Source organism: Choloepus didactylus, chromosome Y (genome assembly GCF_015220235.1).
Source record: "Choloepus didactylus isolate mChoDid1 chromosome Y, mChoDid1.pri, whole genome shotgun sequence".
In the NCBI taxonomy this organism is placed as follows: Eukaryota; Metazoa; Chordata; class Mammalia; order Pilosa; family Megalonychidae; genus Choloepus; species Choloepus didactylus.
The window spans coordinates 4,645,393-4,665,290 of record NC_051335.1 but is presented as its reverse complement, the minus strand read 5'-3'; the positions used below and the strand labels follow the sequence as shown (position 1 = coordinate 4,665,290).

The 19,898-nt window shown below is 38.2% G+C and overlaps 1 protein-coding gene across 3 annotated transcripts in view; it reads left to right on the top strand.

Moving 5' to 3' along the window:
- Nucleotides 1-1,335: 1,335 nt before the first annotated feature.
- Nucleotides 1,336-19,898, top strand: part of OCRL (OCRL inositol polyphosphate-5-phosphatase) — a 63,938-nt gene continuing 45,375 nt past the window's right edge. For 2 of the 3 annotated variants that reach the window (XM_037822791.1, XM_037822790.1), the window contains exons 1-4: nucleotides 5,341-5,414; nucleotides 7,750-7,788; nucleotides 15,307-15,417; nucleotides 15,819-15,908. In XM_037822791.1, the coding sequence (XP_037678719.1) occupies nucleotides 5,345-5,414; nucleotides 7,750-7,788; nucleotides 15,307-15,417; nucleotides 15,819-15,908 (310 nt within the window). In that variant the 5' untranslated portion in view covers nucleotides 5,341-5,344. Of the gene's footprint in view, nucleotides 1,489-1,747; nucleotides 1,828-5,100; nucleotides 5,181-5,340; nucleotides 5,415-7,749; nucleotides 7,789-15,306; nucleotides 15,418-15,818; nucleotides 15,909-19,898 lie in introns of those variants that run through there. The other variant, XM_037822792.1, reaches the window with a different exon arrangement.

Genomic DNA, 19,898 nt, shown 5'->3' with positions numbered 1-19,898 from the left:
GAGAATATCTTCTCCCAGTCTGTGGCTTGTCTTTTAACTTATTTATACTGTCTTGAAGTACATACATTTTGAAATTTAATGTGGCTAAACATATCAATCTATTGTCGCACTTTATTGTTTGCACTTTCCAGTGTCTTAAGTAATCATTCTCATTCCCTATTCCAACTCATACAGATATTCTCCTACTTTGTTCTGAAAGTTGTAAAATTTTGCTTTTCACATTTAGATCTTTAATCCACTGGGAGTTAATTTTTGTCCTGTATTCTGTGTGGTAGGGATCTAATTTTAAAATTTTCCATATGCATAATCAATAGCCCCTGCACAATTTAGTGGAAAATCTATTCTTTCCCTGCTGATTTAAAATGCCATATATGCGGAATATCAATTTTCCATATATGTGTGGGTCTGTTTGGGGGCTCTGTATTCTGTTCCATTGATCCATCTATAGCCGAACCATTTGTAATTACTGTAGCTTACAATCTCTCTTGATATCTAGTCCATCATAGATTCTTGAGCAAATGAGTAACAATAATTAAAACACTACTCTGGGAGAAAAATATTCTTATCCCTGTCAACAGAAAAAAAATGCTTAAGAGTGATTAAAGGCAACAGGATTCATTTGGGGAAAATGCAGTAACCCCAGACAGGATATCACAAGGGCTTGAAATAGAGTAAATGGAGAGAAAACAAGGAATCTAAAAGTAATTCCCAAGAAAAATATTAACAAGGCTTGTTGAAGGGATACAGAGAAATTAGGAGAGAGGAAGAAAGCATATAGCTTTGAAGGTTCAAGCCTAGACTGTGTGAAATGTTTGCTTTGTCATACAGTATTATGTACTGTGTTAACAATGGGGTATATTAGATAAAAGGTCAGGGTCAGGGATATATATTTGGACCTTGCTTGCTTAGAAGTCACCTGGAGAGGACACAAAGGAGGAGCAAGAGTCTGAGTTTTGGGAGATCTTCTGGTTTAGGGAGCAGAAAGAAGAGAAAGGGAAAAACATCTGAGAGGTAGGATAACCCACGTGGTGCATTGTAATATCGACTGGATGATGTGACTCCTTTTGGCCCAACACCTTCTGAGCTCCCTGATAGGCATGACTGTATTTTGTTTCTGTGATGATCTTCACAGTCCCCAAAACAATTCCGGCGTCACAGGTAGTATTTAAAATGCATTCCTTGTTGGACGCAGTAAAGATATCTCCCGTCCGGTCTTTCACTGCAGTTCCAAAGTTTGGCCGCAGGGGGCGGAATCTGCGGCGGCCTGGAAAACTGGCGGGGGCGCGAGGCGCCGCTCTCTCTCGGGTCAAGCTCCCGGCTCCCAGCTGGCGGCGCGGAGCCGTTCCGCAAAAGACGCGCAGCCCAGGCGAGTGGATGTGAGAGCGAGGGAGGCAGCGTCGTCGGATTTGCCCGCAGTTTGCAACCCCGCTAAGCCTGGAGGCCGCCCCAATGGAGCCGCCGCTCCGGGTTGGAGCCCAGCCCCTTGCCGTATCCGTCTGAGGAAAGGGGGAGGGGAGGCCTTGTCGGGCCGGGGTCGGGGATCTGGGGGGATTGCGGAACCAGGGGGAGGGGGTTGGCCAGGTCAAGAAGCTACAGGTTAGAGCTGGGGGTGGGAGATGTGGCGCGGGAGGCGATGCCTGTGGGGTCGGGAAAGGCGGGCGGAGGGGCGACAGACTGCCTCCGCCCGGCACCACGCTACCCCTCCCTGGTTGCGCTTCTAGAGGAGACTCTTGACTAGCGCGCGCATACTGTCGAGGGTATGGAGATGAAGGGACCCCTCCGGAAACCCTGCGCCCTGACCCTAGCCCAGAGGAATGGGCAGTATGAGTAAGCAACCACTTGATTCCCGCAGAGGAGGGGAGCTTGCCCTTACCTCCCAACCCCAAACTGCTGTCACCCACGCTCTTCCCACTGAGGTCTCGTGGGCAGCAGGTTCGTACCCAGGTGTGAAGTGCGAGGGTGCTCTCCAACGACAGGCCTCTCCCCCCCCCCCCCCCCGCCTTCCTAAGCGCTATATTGCGCCGGGCATTATTGCTCAGTGAGAGGACTGAATGGGTATGGAGGAAGCCTGGGTTCTTAGTTCCTGCCCCTGCAACTGACATGTGTTGTGTAAGCTTTCTGGGCCTTAGTTTTCTCACCGGTTGAATAAAAATATTAACTGCCTTACATTATAGCGAGCCTTTGGAGTTGTGGCTGGGGAAATCATAAATGCAAAAGTGTTTTATGAAAAGTAAAAGCCCTTTAAAATGGCTTCATTGTTAATCTTACAGGCTTGCCTTTTCTTAACCCCATTCAACTGGTTTCTCCAGTCTCCCCACTCCCTGATTCCACAAAATTGAAAGACTTTCAGCTTGCTCTAAGGCATGTTCATTAATTCAATAATAGTTCAGTAGAGACCAGTAACTGCCTCACATATTGACTTGACTGTGGGAGATAAAAGGTGATGAAATGTGAAGAAGTATAAATGACATTTGGCATTTTATCATTGTGACACCTTCCACTCTGCCTTGCACATAGGAGCTCAGTAAGACTTGACTGGGCAAAAGATTGTTTTGATAAGCTGTCACTATATAGCTGCTAATCTCACTCCCTTGCCACTAAGGTCTCATCTGAAAAGTATCCATAATGATCATCTTAGTCCCCTATCCCTGTGAACCCAAACCTCCTCCCTTTGGTGTCCACTCACTTCTTGACATAAGATTCTTTCTGAGAATCCCTTAGTTTAGTGGGTCTGTAACTTATTTAATTAATAAGGGAGTGAGTGGCTGGCGTTGAGGTAAGAGCTGCATCCTGTCTGGGCTCTTGTACCAGAAGTACTTTTAAACTTGCAGCAGTAACTCGCCTATTTGTATCCTCCCCACAGAGAAATTGTCAAATTCTTGTGTTCTAATTCTGTGTAAGTTTCAAGAGTATAGTAATAACTAACATTTAATGGTTTAACATGTGCCAAGTATATTCTTTTCATATGAGGGTTACTAAGAAATAGTAATATCATCATCGTCCTCCTTTTATCAATATAGAAATTGAGCACAGTGAGTTTGTCATTTGCTTACAGTTGGGAAATAGCATAGCTGGGGTTTGAATCCATTCAACATAGCTCTGCAACTCCAGCTCTTAATTACTGTATGCTGACTCCTAGCTATGTAGGGGGGCTTCAATCTCAATTTCAGTAACTTATCTCAAAATTATATTGTGTGAGAAGTTTCTTTTGAAATCATTTCCTAGAAATCACTAATACCCTAATACCATCTATAATCCTCAAATTCTTGTGTCTTGGGTAACTTCTTTGTTCTTGGGTCTCCAGAATTTTTTTACCTTTGACCTTCTTATCCTAGATCTTGAAGCCTGTCTTAATCTTTACATCTGGAGCTTTTCCAAAGTCACCCATAGGAGAAATTTACTTGAGAGGCCAAAATTACAATTAAAAATAAGTATTTTGGAAATGAGGCATCAAAACACTAGGGTTCATTTTTTCCAAGGATAATAGGTTATGATAGAACCTATAGTTCAGCTTAAACCTTCCTTGAACAAATCAAAGTATTTCTCTCCTAGGGATAATGCTGTGTTTGCTTTGACATTATGTCACATACTGTTTAATATTTGACATCTGTCAAATTCTGATTCTATTGTTTTGCCATATACCTTTTTTAAAAATCTTTTTTTGTTCTGCAATGATTTATTACATTTTGAAAGAATTTTTATGCTTTATTCTTAGCTTTTACGTTCTGGCTACAATTTATTGACTAACAGATATTCAATAAATGTTTGTGGTATTCAGTTATCTTTGTTTTGTGATGGTTTTTAACAATGCAGTCCAGTTGAAGCCTCTGCTAATGTTCAACACCATTTCTAGTCTACATTATTTATTTTGAGATTATATTGATTTGTGTTATTTTTCCTCAACGTAAGCTCTTACTCCTTGACCCTTACTTTTTAAGTCTTTTATCCAGTCTCTGATCTTCATCTGAGTTTACAGAACTCTGCTTAAATCATGAACTTTCCAGGTTGAAAGGGGCCTTCAACGTAGTTCCCCAATCAATTTAAAATATAAACCCCTGCAAGTTAAGCAAACAGAAAAGACAGCATTAGTATTTTATTTCCCTTAGTTCTATCGAATCAATTTCTTTCCCTAGGTTATCCTCCTCAAAGTTAACACCTTTGAAAAAAAAATCCAAAAAGCTAAAACTTTAGGCCCCCCTTCCCCCCGCAAAAGACAGCAAAATAGAAATCAAACCTTCAAAACAATGACATTTTTATTGTCAGAAGTTGAGTAGCTATACTTAGAAATTAGTCTCTGTTTGTAAGTTAATTAAGGTAGTTAATTTATTCAACAAATGTTTATTGAGCACCTACTAGGCAAGAGAGAAAACTGAGTATGATAGTGTCCTTGCTTTCAAGGAGCTCAAATCAATGGGGAAATATAAATATATCTAAGAGGGCATGTAAGTGCTGTAATAGAGGGGCAAGCAAAGAGGATGAGGCCACTGATTCTGCTTGAGAGTATTGGAAAAACTTCGCCAAGGAGGTGATATTTGAACTGGGTCTTAAAGGTTAGGTAGATGTTCTCCAGGAAGAAAAGAGAGGAGCATTCCTAACAAATAGTACCACCTGATGACTTTGGCGAAGCTAGGAGACATTGGCCAATGAGAAAGAAATGAAAAGAAATGAAGGTTAATATTACAGGAGTACGTAAGGATTTTAGAAGTCTTGCATTTCATGCTGAGGAACTAAGTTCAGTAATGCTTATTTTAGGAATACCAGCATGAAGTTGGAAGCCAAAGGAACAACACGAGGGATGTGAAGACAATCTGGCTACCTTATTAGTCACTGGGGTTTTGAGTGATCTGGCTGGCCGGGTACCTCCTTTTGTTTCTCCATCAACCTGTATGCTTGTTTGAAAAGACAGAACCATTTTTTTACCCAAAGACATGGGAATATATTAGAAAAGCTAAGTTTTAAATTTTCTATTTCATTTGTTCAACAAACATGAGTGACTCCTATGTGCCAGACTAGATTTGATAACAAGACAACATTGTATTTTGTTGTTAAATATTTGGGTTTTGCAGTAGCTATTCATTGATGCATTCTTCTGTTTCCTAGGTTAATAATCCAGTTGCATGAGAAGGAACAGCATGTTCAAGATATCATTCCTGTAAATAGCCACTTTAGATGTGTTCAAGGTACTAGCTTTAATTGCCCAGCTAGTTTTATAATGTTTTTCCTTGGTCATTATTGCATTGTATAATACCCTACATACTTAAAATTTATCACTGCAAGTGAAATTAAATGTATTACTCTTTGCATAAAAAGATAACATCACTTACCTACCATGAGAGGAGGATAAATGTTTTGTCTAAAGAGGCCTAAAGAATTGTACTGGACTATGTATTGTCTCACCTGCTTCCCTGGCTGGGGTATGTAGTCTTTTATACTGACTGACCTGTGTGTGGATTTAAATAACATTTGGGGGGCTAAATAACACACTGCTCATTGTAAAGCATTAGGGTTGCCTGGATTCACACATATTCAGCACTCTCTCCACACTATTTGAAATGAAAACATTTGGCAGCAAGCCTTGCCAGATTGCAATACCTTATACTCATTGTGCTAGGTTCAAATCTTGTCTTTGGTGACTTATAAGAAAATTGATTCCAGGGAGGAAATACTTGATTTCCTTCTCTCAGATTTGGGCTTTGGGAACAGCAGCTCAAAAATTGGGAGATTTGTGTAGGAGGTGTTGCTTCTGTCATCCCAAATTGCTCTAGAAAGGAACTTGATGACTAGAGAACAAATGCATTATGTTTTCAGGGGACTCATTGACATTGACTTGACCAGGCTGAAACATTCTGTATTGGATGGAGGTTTTTGGAAAACTTGAGGAGAGCCTTAGGAAAAATGTAATTGAATCTTATCTGGCACTGATTTGTTTCTTAAACTACATTTATTTTTTTTTCTGATTACAAAAGTTACATACACACACACACACAGTAAAAAGTTTAGAAAGTACAGAAAAGTCTAAAGAAAATAAGTTACCCAAATTCCCATCCTTCAGAGATAAACATAACATTTTTCTTTTTTCTAACACATGTAACTTTCAGGGTAGGTAGGACTCGTACTATATATACAATTTTTCTATTACACATGCCATCATATTATGAGTGCTTTTCCATCATATTAATGGCTGTATACTATTCCATTTTAAATGGCCCTTCATGTCATTATTCCCCTGTGTTTGATTTTGGTTTTTGATGAACATCTCTGCATATAAATCTTCCGGCAAATCTCATTTCCTTAGGATTTATTCCTGTAATTGGAATTGCTAAGTCATAGGGTATGATTTTTTTAAGGCAGCATGTATTAACAATTAAAAATACCTGTAGTGAATCGTATCCACATTGTGTAGAAAAGGAAGTCATAGATATTTAGCCTTGTGAGAGACATTTTAAGCAAGGCACCTACATGCTTTAGTGAGTTGCTGTGATCACCTAACTTTTCAAGGTGTTAAACACCCTTTGTTACATACCCAGCCCTTTAAGGAGGAGAAAAGCCAAAGAACATGACTTCAGACTAGTATCCTATTAGCTCTTTACCTTTTTGTGCTACTTCCAGAGTCTCTTTTCCCCATTTTTCTTAGTATTGTTTTTAATAAGACATAGCAGATTGTTAGATTGCAGTGCTTCTTGGCATCTGGGAAAATATGTGCACATGCACACAGTAATTTCCCATGATGAAAGGAACTTACCTCCTTGAGTTTTCACATCTTTTCTATTTCCCGACCTGATTAGACTGTTTTGAAAACATTCTGTAAATGCTCAGGTTTTATGGAACTAAAAGTTGTTGATGATCAGTGGTGGATTCCTATTTTCCCTTTGTTGATCATGGTAGCAATAGTATTGAGACTCTTTTTCTGTCTAATATTGGACAACTCAGTTCCTTACCTGAATAATGGAGCCAAATATACAATCAAATGAGTGAGCTAGAAAAGGCTGAGACCACTCCAATCCAAAGGAGCTAGTATCCAGAGTTTAATCAGCCAGGAGGGTCAGTCAGGTACTAACAGTCAAATGAAGGGAAGTTGGAGAGAAATGGGTAGATTGGGTCTAGACATTTTAAGTAAGGAAGAAAGTCCAGGAGAGCCTTTGAGATAAAAGAGAACTCTGAACTTGGAGACAGAGACTGTGCTTTGCCTGTTTTATACGTCCTGTTGGGTGTGGTGGGCCTTGGGCCCACAGGTGTTAATTGTAGTCTGAACTTCAGGTATACTCTGCTTCTATGTGGGGCAGGGACAAAGATAATAAGATCACTGGGAAATTTTCAGTGAATAGATCTGAGTTAAGAAAGTAATTCACTTCTGGGACTTTGGGGTTATTTCCTTGGCTTTCTATTAGAAGTATCTAAATGATACTAGATTATATTAAGTCACTGTGTTATAGTTGAGAGGAATTAAACTTGAATTAACATGTTATTTTCCCTACTGTTTGTCATTCTGTTGATTTACTTTGAGTAGTTCCATTTGGTTACTTAATTCATTTTTCTTTTGGTTGAATTGCTTATAATCGTTGGAGCCTAGTGCTATTAAAATCCTTTTTAAAAAAATACTAAGCAAAAAAGCAAAGGGTTTTTTTTTTATTGTGTTCTTAGACCTAGGAGTGGTGAGTGAGAGAAGCAGTTGTTTAGTTAGGCATATAATTTCTTTGGTTGTAATGAATGGTTTTCTCTTTCCTGATCCTGTTGTTTTTTTCCCCTCAGAAGCGGAAGAAACTCTTTTGATTGACATAGCATCAAACAGTGAGTATTTTTCTGAATGGAGAGGATTTCCATTCAACAAATATTTACTTGAATACCTGCTATATTTATATTTATGTTTATATTTTTGGCACATCTTTTATTTTACCATTTTATCCCATATTTCCCATTTTCTTAAGGCAGCTGTACAAATTAGCATGGGAGGAATACTAAAAAAAAAAAAAATTTTAGGATAAGCCTAAAAAAAAAGAAAAAAGCAGGTAGTTGGCAAAAATTTTTATACATATGGAAAATATGATCTGCTTTTCTAATGCTGAACTTCTTGGAGCTACTTGTTCTCAGTTAAATCGTTGTGGAGTTGATGATTGTAGGGAAGGCTTGTACAATGTGTAAAGCACATGGGGTTTATTGGTTGGGTTTTTTTTGTTTGGTTGGTTTTATTTTTTGGTTATTTTTAAACTGCTGTATGTTTTAAGTTTTTTTCCACCCTATTTTAATTTTTGTATGTTAACTCAATGTTTTCCTTTACTTGTTATAATATTTTGGGAGGCTACATTACTTTTCCCAGGCATGCCTTTTGGTCTTTTTTTTTAAATTCCCATCCCCTCAAGGCATCTGATTCTTTATTGGAGGGAACATGGTCTTCCTTCTCACTGTCTCTATTCTCTAACTTTTATCTGTTTGAAGCAAATCCTCATTGACTTTCTATGCAAGCTGTTCTTTGTTTATCATCTAATTGAATTGTTTTGGGGAGGAGGAAATGGTCACTCCACTGCTACTGAGGCCACTCTGAGGTTGCTATGGAAAAAAAGAGTATCTGACCACATGAATCTACATCAAACGAGTTACCTTTATCAGTTAACACTTGGTTGAGTTGTTGGATGTGTGGGACTTGGCATTGAGCTAGGAGCTATGGGTTATACATAATTTTGTTTAGACACAGTACCTGCCTTTGGCACCATCAGTTTGTATTGAATGGTTTAGGTTGGATTTTTCCGGTTCTGGTTTTATCATTCCTTTATTTTGTCATGAATTTTAGCAACCTTAAGGGCTGATTCTGAAAGGCTAAGTAAACCCAGCTTCTAGCTTCTACTGCAGGTATCTGAGAGAGAAAATAACTTAGTACCTATGTGTTGAATTCTGCTTAGAGAGAAGGCAAAAACAACATTAAGAGAACAAAACTAGAGCAAGGGTAGTTCAGCAGCAGTGTCAACCAAAATGCCTTGTTCTTGATGTAGAAAGAGGTATTTGATCCAAAGCTGAGAAGTTGAGCTGAGCTGTGCCTTTTCTCTTATAAACACTTAATTTACAGCATTAATTTTATTGTAATCTCTCCTTATGTTATAGAAATTAGCCATGTGTTGCTATGTTCAGAGGTCAAGATACTGGGTTACAGGGGAAGGACAGTTAAGTGACCACTTGAATAAAATCTTTTTCTGCCCGTTTAGTAAAATTTGTGATGAAACCAGATTTTATTTTGATGCTTGGGCTTCATACATAAAACTTCAGAACACACACTGTGTTGTAGAAGGGAGACCCTGGGTTTATCTGTCAAGCCTGATTTCACTGTAAACAGATTTCTTTCCATTCTTCCATTGTCTGGGTATTGGTATTAAATGCTTTTTAAATAATGTGTTCTGATTACAAAGGTAATGTGTAGTCATTATAGTTAAGAAAATTCAGATGAGTTTGAAGTATCAAAATTATTCTTCTGCAATCCAGAGAATCACCAATGTGGTTAACATTTTGACATATTGCTTTCCAGTCTTTTATATATATTTTAAAATAATTCAAATCCTCATATAGCTGCTATTGGGTGATAGGTTCTATATATGTCTGTTAGGTTTAGTTGCCTTGTGGTGTCATTCAAGTCTGTTTCCTTATTGATGTTCTATCTAGATGTTCTATCCATTATTGAAGGTAGTGTAGTAAAGTTTCCTACTAATGTAGAACTGTCTATTTCTCCTTTCAGATCCATCAATAATTGCTTCATATATTTTGGGACTGTGCTGTTAGGTGCAAATATATTTATAATTGTTATGTCTTCTTGTTGAATTGACCCCTTTATCAGTATATAGTTACCCTCTTTGTCCCTCAAAGCAGTTTCTTATGCAATTTTATTGAGATATATTCACATACCATGCAGTTATCCAGAGTGTACAATTAGTTGTTCACTGTATCATCATATAGTTGTGCATTCATCACCACAATCAATTTTAAACATTTTCATTACTCCAAAAAATAAAAATAAAAATAAAAATGAAAGTAAAAAAGAATACCCAAAACATCGTATACCCCTTTCCCCCCCATTATTCATTTACTTTTTGTTCCCATTTTTCTGCTCATCTGTCAATACACTGGATAAAGGGAGTGTGAGCCACAAGGTTTTCACAATCACACAGTCACATCATATAAGCTATTTAGTTATACGATTATTTTTAAGAATCAAGGATACTGGATTGCAGTTCAACAGTCTCAGGTATTTCCTTCTAGCTATTCTAATCTGCTAAATACTAAAAGGGATATCTATATAATACATAAGAAGAACCTCCAGAATGACCTCTCATCTCCCTTTGAAATCTCTCAGTCTCTGTAACTTTATTTTGTTTCATTTCTCTTCCCCCTTTTGGTCTAGGAAGCAGTTTTTTACTTACTGTCTGTTTTTTTCTGATTAGTATAGCTACCCCAGCTCTCTTTTGCTTATTATTTGCATAGTCTGCTTTTGTCCATCCTTTCACTTTCAACATACTTGTACCTTTGAAATTAAGATGAATCTTTTGTAAACTGCATATAGCTGAGTCATGCTTTTGTATCCATTCTGACAATTTCTGCCTTTTGACCAGAAAGTTTAATCCATTTACATTTAAAGTAACATTTAAATGCAGGAATTTCTTCTGCCATATTATATTTGGTTTTTGTAAGTCTTACACCTTTTTTGTCCTTCAGTTCTTCCATTAATGCTTTCTTTCATTTCATTTTTTTTGTAGTGTATCATTTTAGTTCCTTCTCATTTCCTTCTGTTTATATTTGTCAGATATTTTCTTTGAAGTTACCAAGGGGCTTAAATTTAAGATACTAAATCTATAACAATCATTTAGGTTTGCTTAAGCTGCCAGAATGCAATATACAAGAAATGTGGTGGCTTTTACAGTGGGGATTTATTAGCTTGAAAATTTAGAGTTCTAAGGCCATGAAAATGTCCCAATTAAGGCATCAACAGGATGATACCTTCTCTGAAGACAGGCTGCTGGCATCCAGGGTTCCTCTTGTCAGCTAACAAGGCACATGGCCGGCGTCTGCTGGTTCCTTCACTCCCTGATTTCATTGCTTTCAGCTCCTCGTTCCAGTGACCTCCTCTCTGAGCTTCTGTGGGTCCTCTCTTAACATCTATGGGGCTTTTCTCTCTAAGCTCTATCTGGGTACTTTTTCTCTCTAAACTGTCTCCAAACTTCTCTGGGTGTTTTTCTCTAAGCTCTCTGTGCTTTTTCTGTCTTTTATCCTCATAAAGGACTCCAGTAAAGGATTAAGACCCACCTTGAATTGGGTGGGTCACATCTCAATTGGAACAACCTAATCAAAAGATCCCACCAACAATAGGTCTACACCCACAGTAATGGATTAAAAGAACATGGCCTATTCTGGGGTGCATAACAGCTTCAAACCAGCACAACAATCATATTTGATTCGATATTAACTTAACCTCAGTAGCACACACAAATACCCCTCCACCTCCCCCCACATTTCTTTGGACTTTTTTACAAATAAAATCTTTATATATTATATGTCCATAACCATAGAGTTATCATTAGTATCTTAGGACCTGGAACAAGTAAAAAGTGGAGTTATATACCAAAAAATACAACACAATATTGCAAGCATCTCTAATTACCGATGTTGTTACCTTTACTGGATGTCTTTATTACTGTATGCCACTTCAATCCACTCTCTAGAGTCCTTTCCTTTCAGCATAAAGAGCTCCCTTTTACATTGCTTGTAGGGCATATCTAGTGATGATGAACTCGCTGTGCTCTTGTTTATCTAGGAATATCTTAATCTCTCCCTCATTTTTGAAAGACAGCCTTACTGGATATAAAATTCTTGGTTGTCAGTTGTTTTCTTTCAGCACTTTAAATATTTTGTCCTGTTGCCTTCTTGCCTCCATGGTTTCTGCTGAGAAATTGACACTTACTGGGTTTTCCTTGTACATAACTTGTTGGCTTTCTCTTGTAGATTTCATAACTCTCTGTCTTTGGCATTGGACAGTTTGATTGCTATTGTGTCTGGCCATAGTTCTCTTTGATTTTATCCTGTTTGGAGTTTGTTGGGATTCTTGGATGTAAAAATTCATGTCCTTTGTTAAACTGGGGGAGATTTTTGCTATTATATCTTTGACTATTCCTTTTTCCCCTTTCTTTCTTTCTTCTCCCTCAGGGACTACCATAATATGTATATTTTGGTATGCTTGATGGTGTCCTACAGGTCACTTAGGCTCTGTTCACTTTTTTCATTGTTTTTGCTTTCTGCTCTAAGCCTAAATGCTTTCAACTGTCTTCAAGTTCACTGAATCTTATTCTGCCAGCTCCAGTGTGTTGTTGAAATGCTCTAGGGAATTTTTCATTTCACTTATTTTGGTCTTCAACTTCAGCATTTCTTTTTGTTTCCTCTTTATAATTTCTGTCTCTTTACTGAGATTTCCACATTGTTCATTCATCATTTTTCTCATATCCTTTAGTTCTTTCTCCTTTTTTTCTTTATCTTCTTGAACATATGGAACTGCATGATTTTAAAGTTTTGTCCAATATTTCCAAAGTCAGGTATTCTTCACTGATGGTTTCTTACTTGTTACCTTGTTCCTTTGGATGCGCCATGATTTCCTGTTTTCTTTGTTCATCTTGTGATCTTCTGTTGTACAGTGTACATTTTGATATTTGATTGTGTTAATTCTGGGATTCAGTCCCTGAGCTGTGTGTTCCTTATGTTTGTATCCAGGTAGTAATATGACAGAGATTTCCTTGCATGCCATAAACTAACAAAAACAGACTAGTCAACACACACTAAAAAACACCTTTCACAGTCTACAAATTGATTCTGCATTGGCTGGTGCTGTCCTTCATAGTTTAGTCTTCCTATCAAGAAGATCAGCTGGAGGCCAAAGGAAGTGCAGGGTCCTCTCAGTCTTTTCTGAGCCTTAGTCTTATCCTGGGCATGTGCTTGCTCATGGCCTTTAGTATTTCCCTGTTTACAGGAATCTATCAGCAATCCTCTTCCCCAGTACTTTTGACCCAATTGTTTCTTACACTGCTTTAGATGTCCACAAGCTGCTTCTACTTCAGGGCAAGTTCTGCTGGGGTGATCCAGAGACGTTTCCTGGTTCAGTCTTTCAGGTTGCTACCAGAGTCAAAGATGAGTTTCCTGGTTCAGTCTTGTAACCTGCCACCTGATAAATTGACACTGACATACTGGCACCCAAGTATTTGCATAGAGGTTAATCCTCTCCCTCCAGAACAGTGCCTGGGACCCACAGTAGGAGTTCAGACTGGCTTCACACTGAGCCGGGAGGTGGGGGCAAGAGTGCCATGAGCTTCTCCTATTTTTAAAGCTGTGGTTTTTAACTTGATAATGCACTCACCCAGTTACTGAAACCCGTTAACTGTTTTCTAGAGTTTTGAGGAACATGGCTGTGTCATTTTGCTAATTTTTCAAAGATTCTGTGGGGGAACAGCACTTTAGAGTGTCTTACACTGCCATCTTGGTAGAACAGCCAGTGTCGGTATTTTCTAAATGCGCCTCTGGTAATTCTAATGCACCCATAGTTAAGAACCACTGACAGATGGAGGGAATGAATGCTCAGAGAAGTTGAGGATATAGGACAGTTTGCTGATTGCTAGGTTGGAGGTCCTAAGGGTTTTGGAAGGGAGAAGAAAAGTAGATTGTCCTCTTTCCATACAACATTGTGTGATAGCATGCTGTGTTATTTTGTAAGCAGTTTCTATACTCTGGCCACTAAGTGGGTCAATTTATTTTTTATTTGCTAAAATAAATTTTTCAAGGATTATAGGAGAAAATTTGTGTTCTTGTTCTACATTTCCAACAGATGGAAACTGTTCTTTGTCTTACCACTTTTAATATAAATTATCTGAGAAAGGGAGGACTCGTTATGCCCTGAAGGAGGTTTTCGCTGTATCTTCAAGGCTGCTCCTAATTAGCAGTCTGTATTCATTCCCTCTCCTTTTTATCTTGCTTACAGTGGCACCCACATTAATTTCCTTATCTCTGGTCCTCTTGGTTGCCTTCTTTTTCATTTTTTTCTCCATTTTTTATCTCTTTTCTTCTTTTGATTGGTAATTTTAATCTCCTTTTTTTACCCAATCTTTGAAAATAGAAACATCAAGAAATACACAGGAATAAATGAGAGCCAAAGGTATACATATGCATTTCCTCCGTAAGAAACCGGGATTTTCATTTTATTTTCTCATCTGTTATTTTTTTTAAGTATATAAGAGTCCAGTTCAGCAGCCATTTATTAAATGCCTTTTGTCTGTGAAGTCTTGCATCATTGTCACCAGTAGAGTGAGCAGCCATCCAAATTTGCCTAGGACTTTGTTGGTCTTAGCCCGAAAGTCATGTGTCCTGGGAAACTCTTCAATCCCAGAGAAAACAGGGCAGATGGTTACCCTAGACCATCAGAAATGTTGCATTAAATAATCTGTATATGCAAGGCAGCCTCTTGCTGTCAGGGAGCTTATAGTTTTGTAGGGCATGAGAAAGTACTATATGTAATAAATCAATTAAAAAATATCAACAAGTATATTGGCTTTTGGATCACCATATCCAAATGATTGAAACAGATGATAACTATCAAAAAGGGGGAGACAATATATTATACACATAAGAAACTAAAGTCCTACATAACTTTGCTTGTTATTATCATGTTTTCCAATTGGCTAAACTTGAACCAAACTACTACTGAACTTAGGTCATTAATTGCTTTTATAAGTTTATTTGAGACATACATTTTTCACTTGAGGTAATGAGGTATATATATTTCTTTTAGAATAATTCAAACTAGTCTCACTATTCTTTTTCTTTTTTAATTTGTTTGTAAGTTTAATCCCCCAGGTAAAATCTGTAGCTGTGAACAAACTGTCGTAGTTCTTTTATTCCCTTCATGCTTGTTCCGGTTTGCTAAAGCGTCTCTGAAAAAAGGCCGATGGCATCTGGGTTTCCTCTGTCATGTGGGAAGGCACATGGCCAGAGTCTGCTGGGCCTCTCCTGGGTTTAGCTTCAGATACTCATAATATAAATGATCTGGATTTCTAATGATAGGAATTTCCAGCTAGGGGATAGAGAGGGATTGTTGGGGGATTTATCTTTGACTAGGATTTGGAGGTGCCAACATCTGAGAGATATATCAAAATATAGAAAACTGTGATCTTAATTATATCACTCTAACAGGTTGCTCATTGAGACAGTTCATCCTATTAACCTGAGAAGTTGAGAGTATGATCACAATAAAATGTACTCCATCACTATGTGCATATGGGTTTCAATTCTTTTTAGGTGGCTGCAAAATTCGGATTCAGGGGGACTGGACCAGAGAGCGCCGCTTTGAAATCCCTGACGAGGAACACTGCAGGAAGTTCCTCTCAGAGGTCCTTGCTGCTCAGGAAGGTAACTCAAGACTCAGCAAGTTTCTTTTTACTATTTGAATGGGAGTGAGATCCTGACATTCTGATACAGAGCCAGATGTCCATTAGTACTGTACCTCACCCTTTTTGCCATGATTTTTTTTTCTTCAGGGTGAACCCCAGGATAGGTTAGGAGACAAGTCTGATCAGCTTTAAGGACACAGTTTCCAGACTCTTCAGCTTATCTCGGACTGTAATCCCCTATTTTCCTCCAAATGACCCCAGAGCTGCCCTTATTTTCTTAGGCTCTTTCTTTACATTCACACATAAAAGAGTGTTGCTGGCCTGTGCATTTAAGGAGTGTTGAGTAAATGGTTTTGGTTATGGTAAATTCCACTTATTGAAAGTTTCCTCAGTTTCTGACCACAGCCCTTTTCTCTCTAGCTCAGTCACAACTTCTTGTTCCAGAGCAAAAGGACTCATCCAGATGGTACCAGAAATTGGACACTAAGGACAAACCTTCTGTTTTTTCAGGTATTGAAAGGATTCTTTTTCCCTGGTTGTTATGACCATTGCAGAGTCAGAAGATTTTTATCTGGACAACTGAGATGAAGTGGATTAATGTCAATGTTAGGCACATTCTGCAAAAGAGTAATTTTAGCTAGTCCTTTCCCACTGACTCATATTCTGTCCTAAGCCTTTCTGTGGCAGATTAACTATTTAGGAGCCAGCTTAGCCAAGTCATTAAAAGTGCAGACTCCAGAGCCAGAATGCCTAGTTTTGAATCCCAGATCTGTAACTTACTTGTGATATGACCTCAGTGAAGTTACTTAATAACTCTGAGCTTCCATTTGCTAATCTGTGAAATGGGAAGATTTTTTTTTAAATTCAGTTTTATTGAAATATATTCACAAACCATACAGTCATCCATGGTATACAATCAACTGTTCACAGTATGATCATATAGTTATGCGTTCATCACCACAATCTATTTCTGAACATTTTCCTTACATCAGAAAGAATGAGAATAAGAATAAAAAATAAAAGTGAAAAGAGAATACCCAAACCATCCCCCCATCCCACCCTATTTGTCATTTAGTTTTTACTCCCATTTTTCTACTGATTTTTTTTCAATTTTTTAACTTTGTTTATCAAATAATTAAAAACAAACAGGCAAACAACAACCAAAAAAACCCCACAACATTTCAAACAAAGCAATGGATTAAGGAAAACAAATAACCTAAAATACCTACTTTGCTTCCAATATGTTCCTACCATACCCCAAGAAAAATAATAAACCATGTCCAAACAGAGGAGTAAGAAAAACAAATAATCTAAAATAACTACATTGCTTCCAACATGTTCCTACCATACCCCAAGAAAATTAACAACCCCTAAGAAAACAAAGGAATAAGAGAAAAAAAAACCTAAAATAACTCTATTGTTTCCAACATGATCTTACTATATCCAAGAAAGTTTACAAACCATAATCATTCCTGAGCATTCCCATAACATTGAGATTACCCTCCATAGTTTATCTGTTCTTATTAGATTATCATTCCCCCTCCACTAATTGGTATCTCTAGGTCCCCTACATTCTACAGTATAAAACATTGTACATTTTTCACAGAATTCACATTAGTGGTAACATACAATATCTCTATTTTTGTGCCTGGCTTATTTTGCTCAGCATTATGTCTTTTTTTTTTTTTTTAATCTTCATTTTATTGAGATATATTCATATACCACGCAGTCATACAAAACAAATCGTACTTTCGATTGTTTACAGTACCATTACATAGTTGTACATTCATGACCCAAATCAATCCCTGACACCTTCATTAGCACACACACAAGAATAACAAGAATAATAATTAGAGTGAAAAAGAGCAATTGAAGTAAAAAAGAACACTGGGTACCTTTGTCTGTTTGTTTCCTTCCCCTGTTTTTCTACTCATCCATCCATAAACTAGACAAAGTGGAGTGTGGTCCTTATGGCTTTCCCAATCCCCTTGTCACCCCTCATAAGCTACATTTTTATACAACTGTCTTCGAGAATCATGGGTTCTGGGTTGTAGTTTGATAGTTTCAGGTATCCACCACCAGCTACCCCAATTCTTTAGAACCTAAAAAGGGTTGTCTAAAGTGTGCGTAAGAGTGCCCACCAGAGTGACCTCTCGGCTCCTTTTGGATTCTCTCTGCCACTGAAGCTTATTTCATTTCCTTTCACATCCCCCTTTTGGTCAAGAAGATGTTCTCCGTCCCACGATGCCGGGTCTACATTCCTCCCCGGGAGTCATATTCCACGTTGCCAGGGAGATTCACTCCCCTGGGTGTCTGATCCCACGTAGGGGGGAGGGCAGTGATTTCACCTTTCAAGTTGGCTTAGCTAGAGAGACAGGGCCACATCTGAGCAACAAAGAGGCATTCGGGAGGAGGCTCTTAGGCACAACCATAGGGAGGCCTAGCCTCTCCTTTGCAGCAACCGTCTTCCCAATGGTAAAATCTGTGCTAGAGGGCTGAACCCATCAAACCACCAGTCCCCTATGTCTGTGGTCATGTTAGCAACCATGGAGGTGGGGTAGGCGAATACCCCTGCATTCTCCACCGGCTCCTCAAGGGGGCACTACATCTTTTTTTTTTTCCTTGTTTTTTTTTGTTTTTTTTTTTAACTTTCCCTTCTTTTTTAAATCAACTGTATGAAAAAAAGTTAAGAAGAAAACAAACATACAATAAAAGAACATTTCAAAGAGACCATAACAAGGGAGTAAGAAAAAGACAACTAACCTAAGATAACTGCTTAACTTCCAACATGTTCCTACTTTACCCCAAGAAAGTTACCTAATATAGCAACATTTCTGTGAACTTGCTCCTACTATATCCATCAGAAATTCACAGACCGTAGTCATTCCTGGGCATCCCCAGAACGTTAAATAGCTTATCTGTTCTTCTTGGATTATTGTTCCCCCTTCCTTAATTGCTCTCTATTGCTAGTTCCCCTACATTCTACATTATAAGCCATTTGTTTTACATTTTTCAAAGTTCACATTAGTGGTAGCATATAATATTTCTCTTTTTGTGTCTGGCTTATTTCGCTTAGCATTATGTCTTCAAGGTTCATCCATGTTGTCATATGTTTCACGAGATCGTTCCTTCTTACTGCTGCGTAGTATTCCATCGTGTGTATATACCACATTTTATTTATCCACTCATCTGTTGAAGGACATTTGGGTTCTTTCCATCTTTTGGCAATTGTGAATAATGCTGCTGTGAACATTGGCGTGCAGATATCTGTTCGTGTCACTGCTTTCCGATCTTCCGGGTATATACCGAGAAGTGCAATCGCTGGATTGAATGGTAACTCTATATCTAGTTTTCTAAGGAACTGCCAGACTGACTTCCAGAGTGGCTGAACCATTATACAGTCCCACCAACAGTGAATAAGAGTCCCAATTTCTCCACATCCCCTCCAACGTTTGTAGTTTCCTGTTTGTTTAATGGCAGCCATTCTAACCGGTGTTAGATGGTATCTCATTGTGGTCTTAATTTGCATCTCTCTAATAGCTAGTGAAGCTGAACTTTTTTTCATGTGTTTCTTGGCCATTTGTATTTCCTCTTCAGAGAACTGTCTTTTCATATCTTTTGCCCATTTTATAATTGGGCCGACTGTACTATTGTCATTGAGTTCTAGGATTTCTTTATATATGCAAGATATCAGTCTTTTGTCAGATACATGGTTTCCAAAAATTTTTTCCCATTGAGTTGGCTGCCTCTTTACCTTTTTGAGAAATTCCTTTGAGGTGCAGAAACTTCTAAGCTTGAGGAGTTCCCATTTATCTATTTTCTCTTTTGTTGCTTGTGCTTTGGGTGTAAAGTCTAGGAAGTGGCCGCCTAATACAAGGTCTTGAAGATGTTTTCCTACATTATCTTCTAGGAGTTTTATGGTACTTTCTTTTATATTGAGATCTTTGGTCCATTTTCAGTTAATTTTTGTGTAGGGTGTGAGGTAGGGGTCCTCTTTCATTCTTTTGGATATGGATATCCAACTCTCCCAGCCCCATTTGTTGAAAAGACCATTATGACTCAGTTCAGTGACTTTGGGGGCCTTATCAAAGATCAGTCGGCCATAGATCTGAGGGTCTATCTCCGAATTCTCAATTCGATTCCATTGATCTATATGTCTATTTTTGTGCCAGTACAATGCTGTTTTGGCAACTGTGGCTTTATAATAAGCTTCAAAGTCAGGGAGTGTAAGTCCTCCCACTTCGTTTTTCTTTTTTAGAGTGTCTTTAGCAATTCGAGGCATCTTCCCTTTCCAAATAAATTCAATAACTAGCTTTTCCAAGTCTGCAAAGTAGGTTGTTGGAATTTTGATTGGGATTGCATTGAATCTGTAGATGAGTTTGGGTAGAATTGTCATCTTAATGAAATTTAGTCTTCCTATCCATGAACATGGAATATTTTTCCATCTTTTAAGGTCCCCTTCTATTTCTTTCAGTAGAGTTATGTAGTTTTCTTTGTATA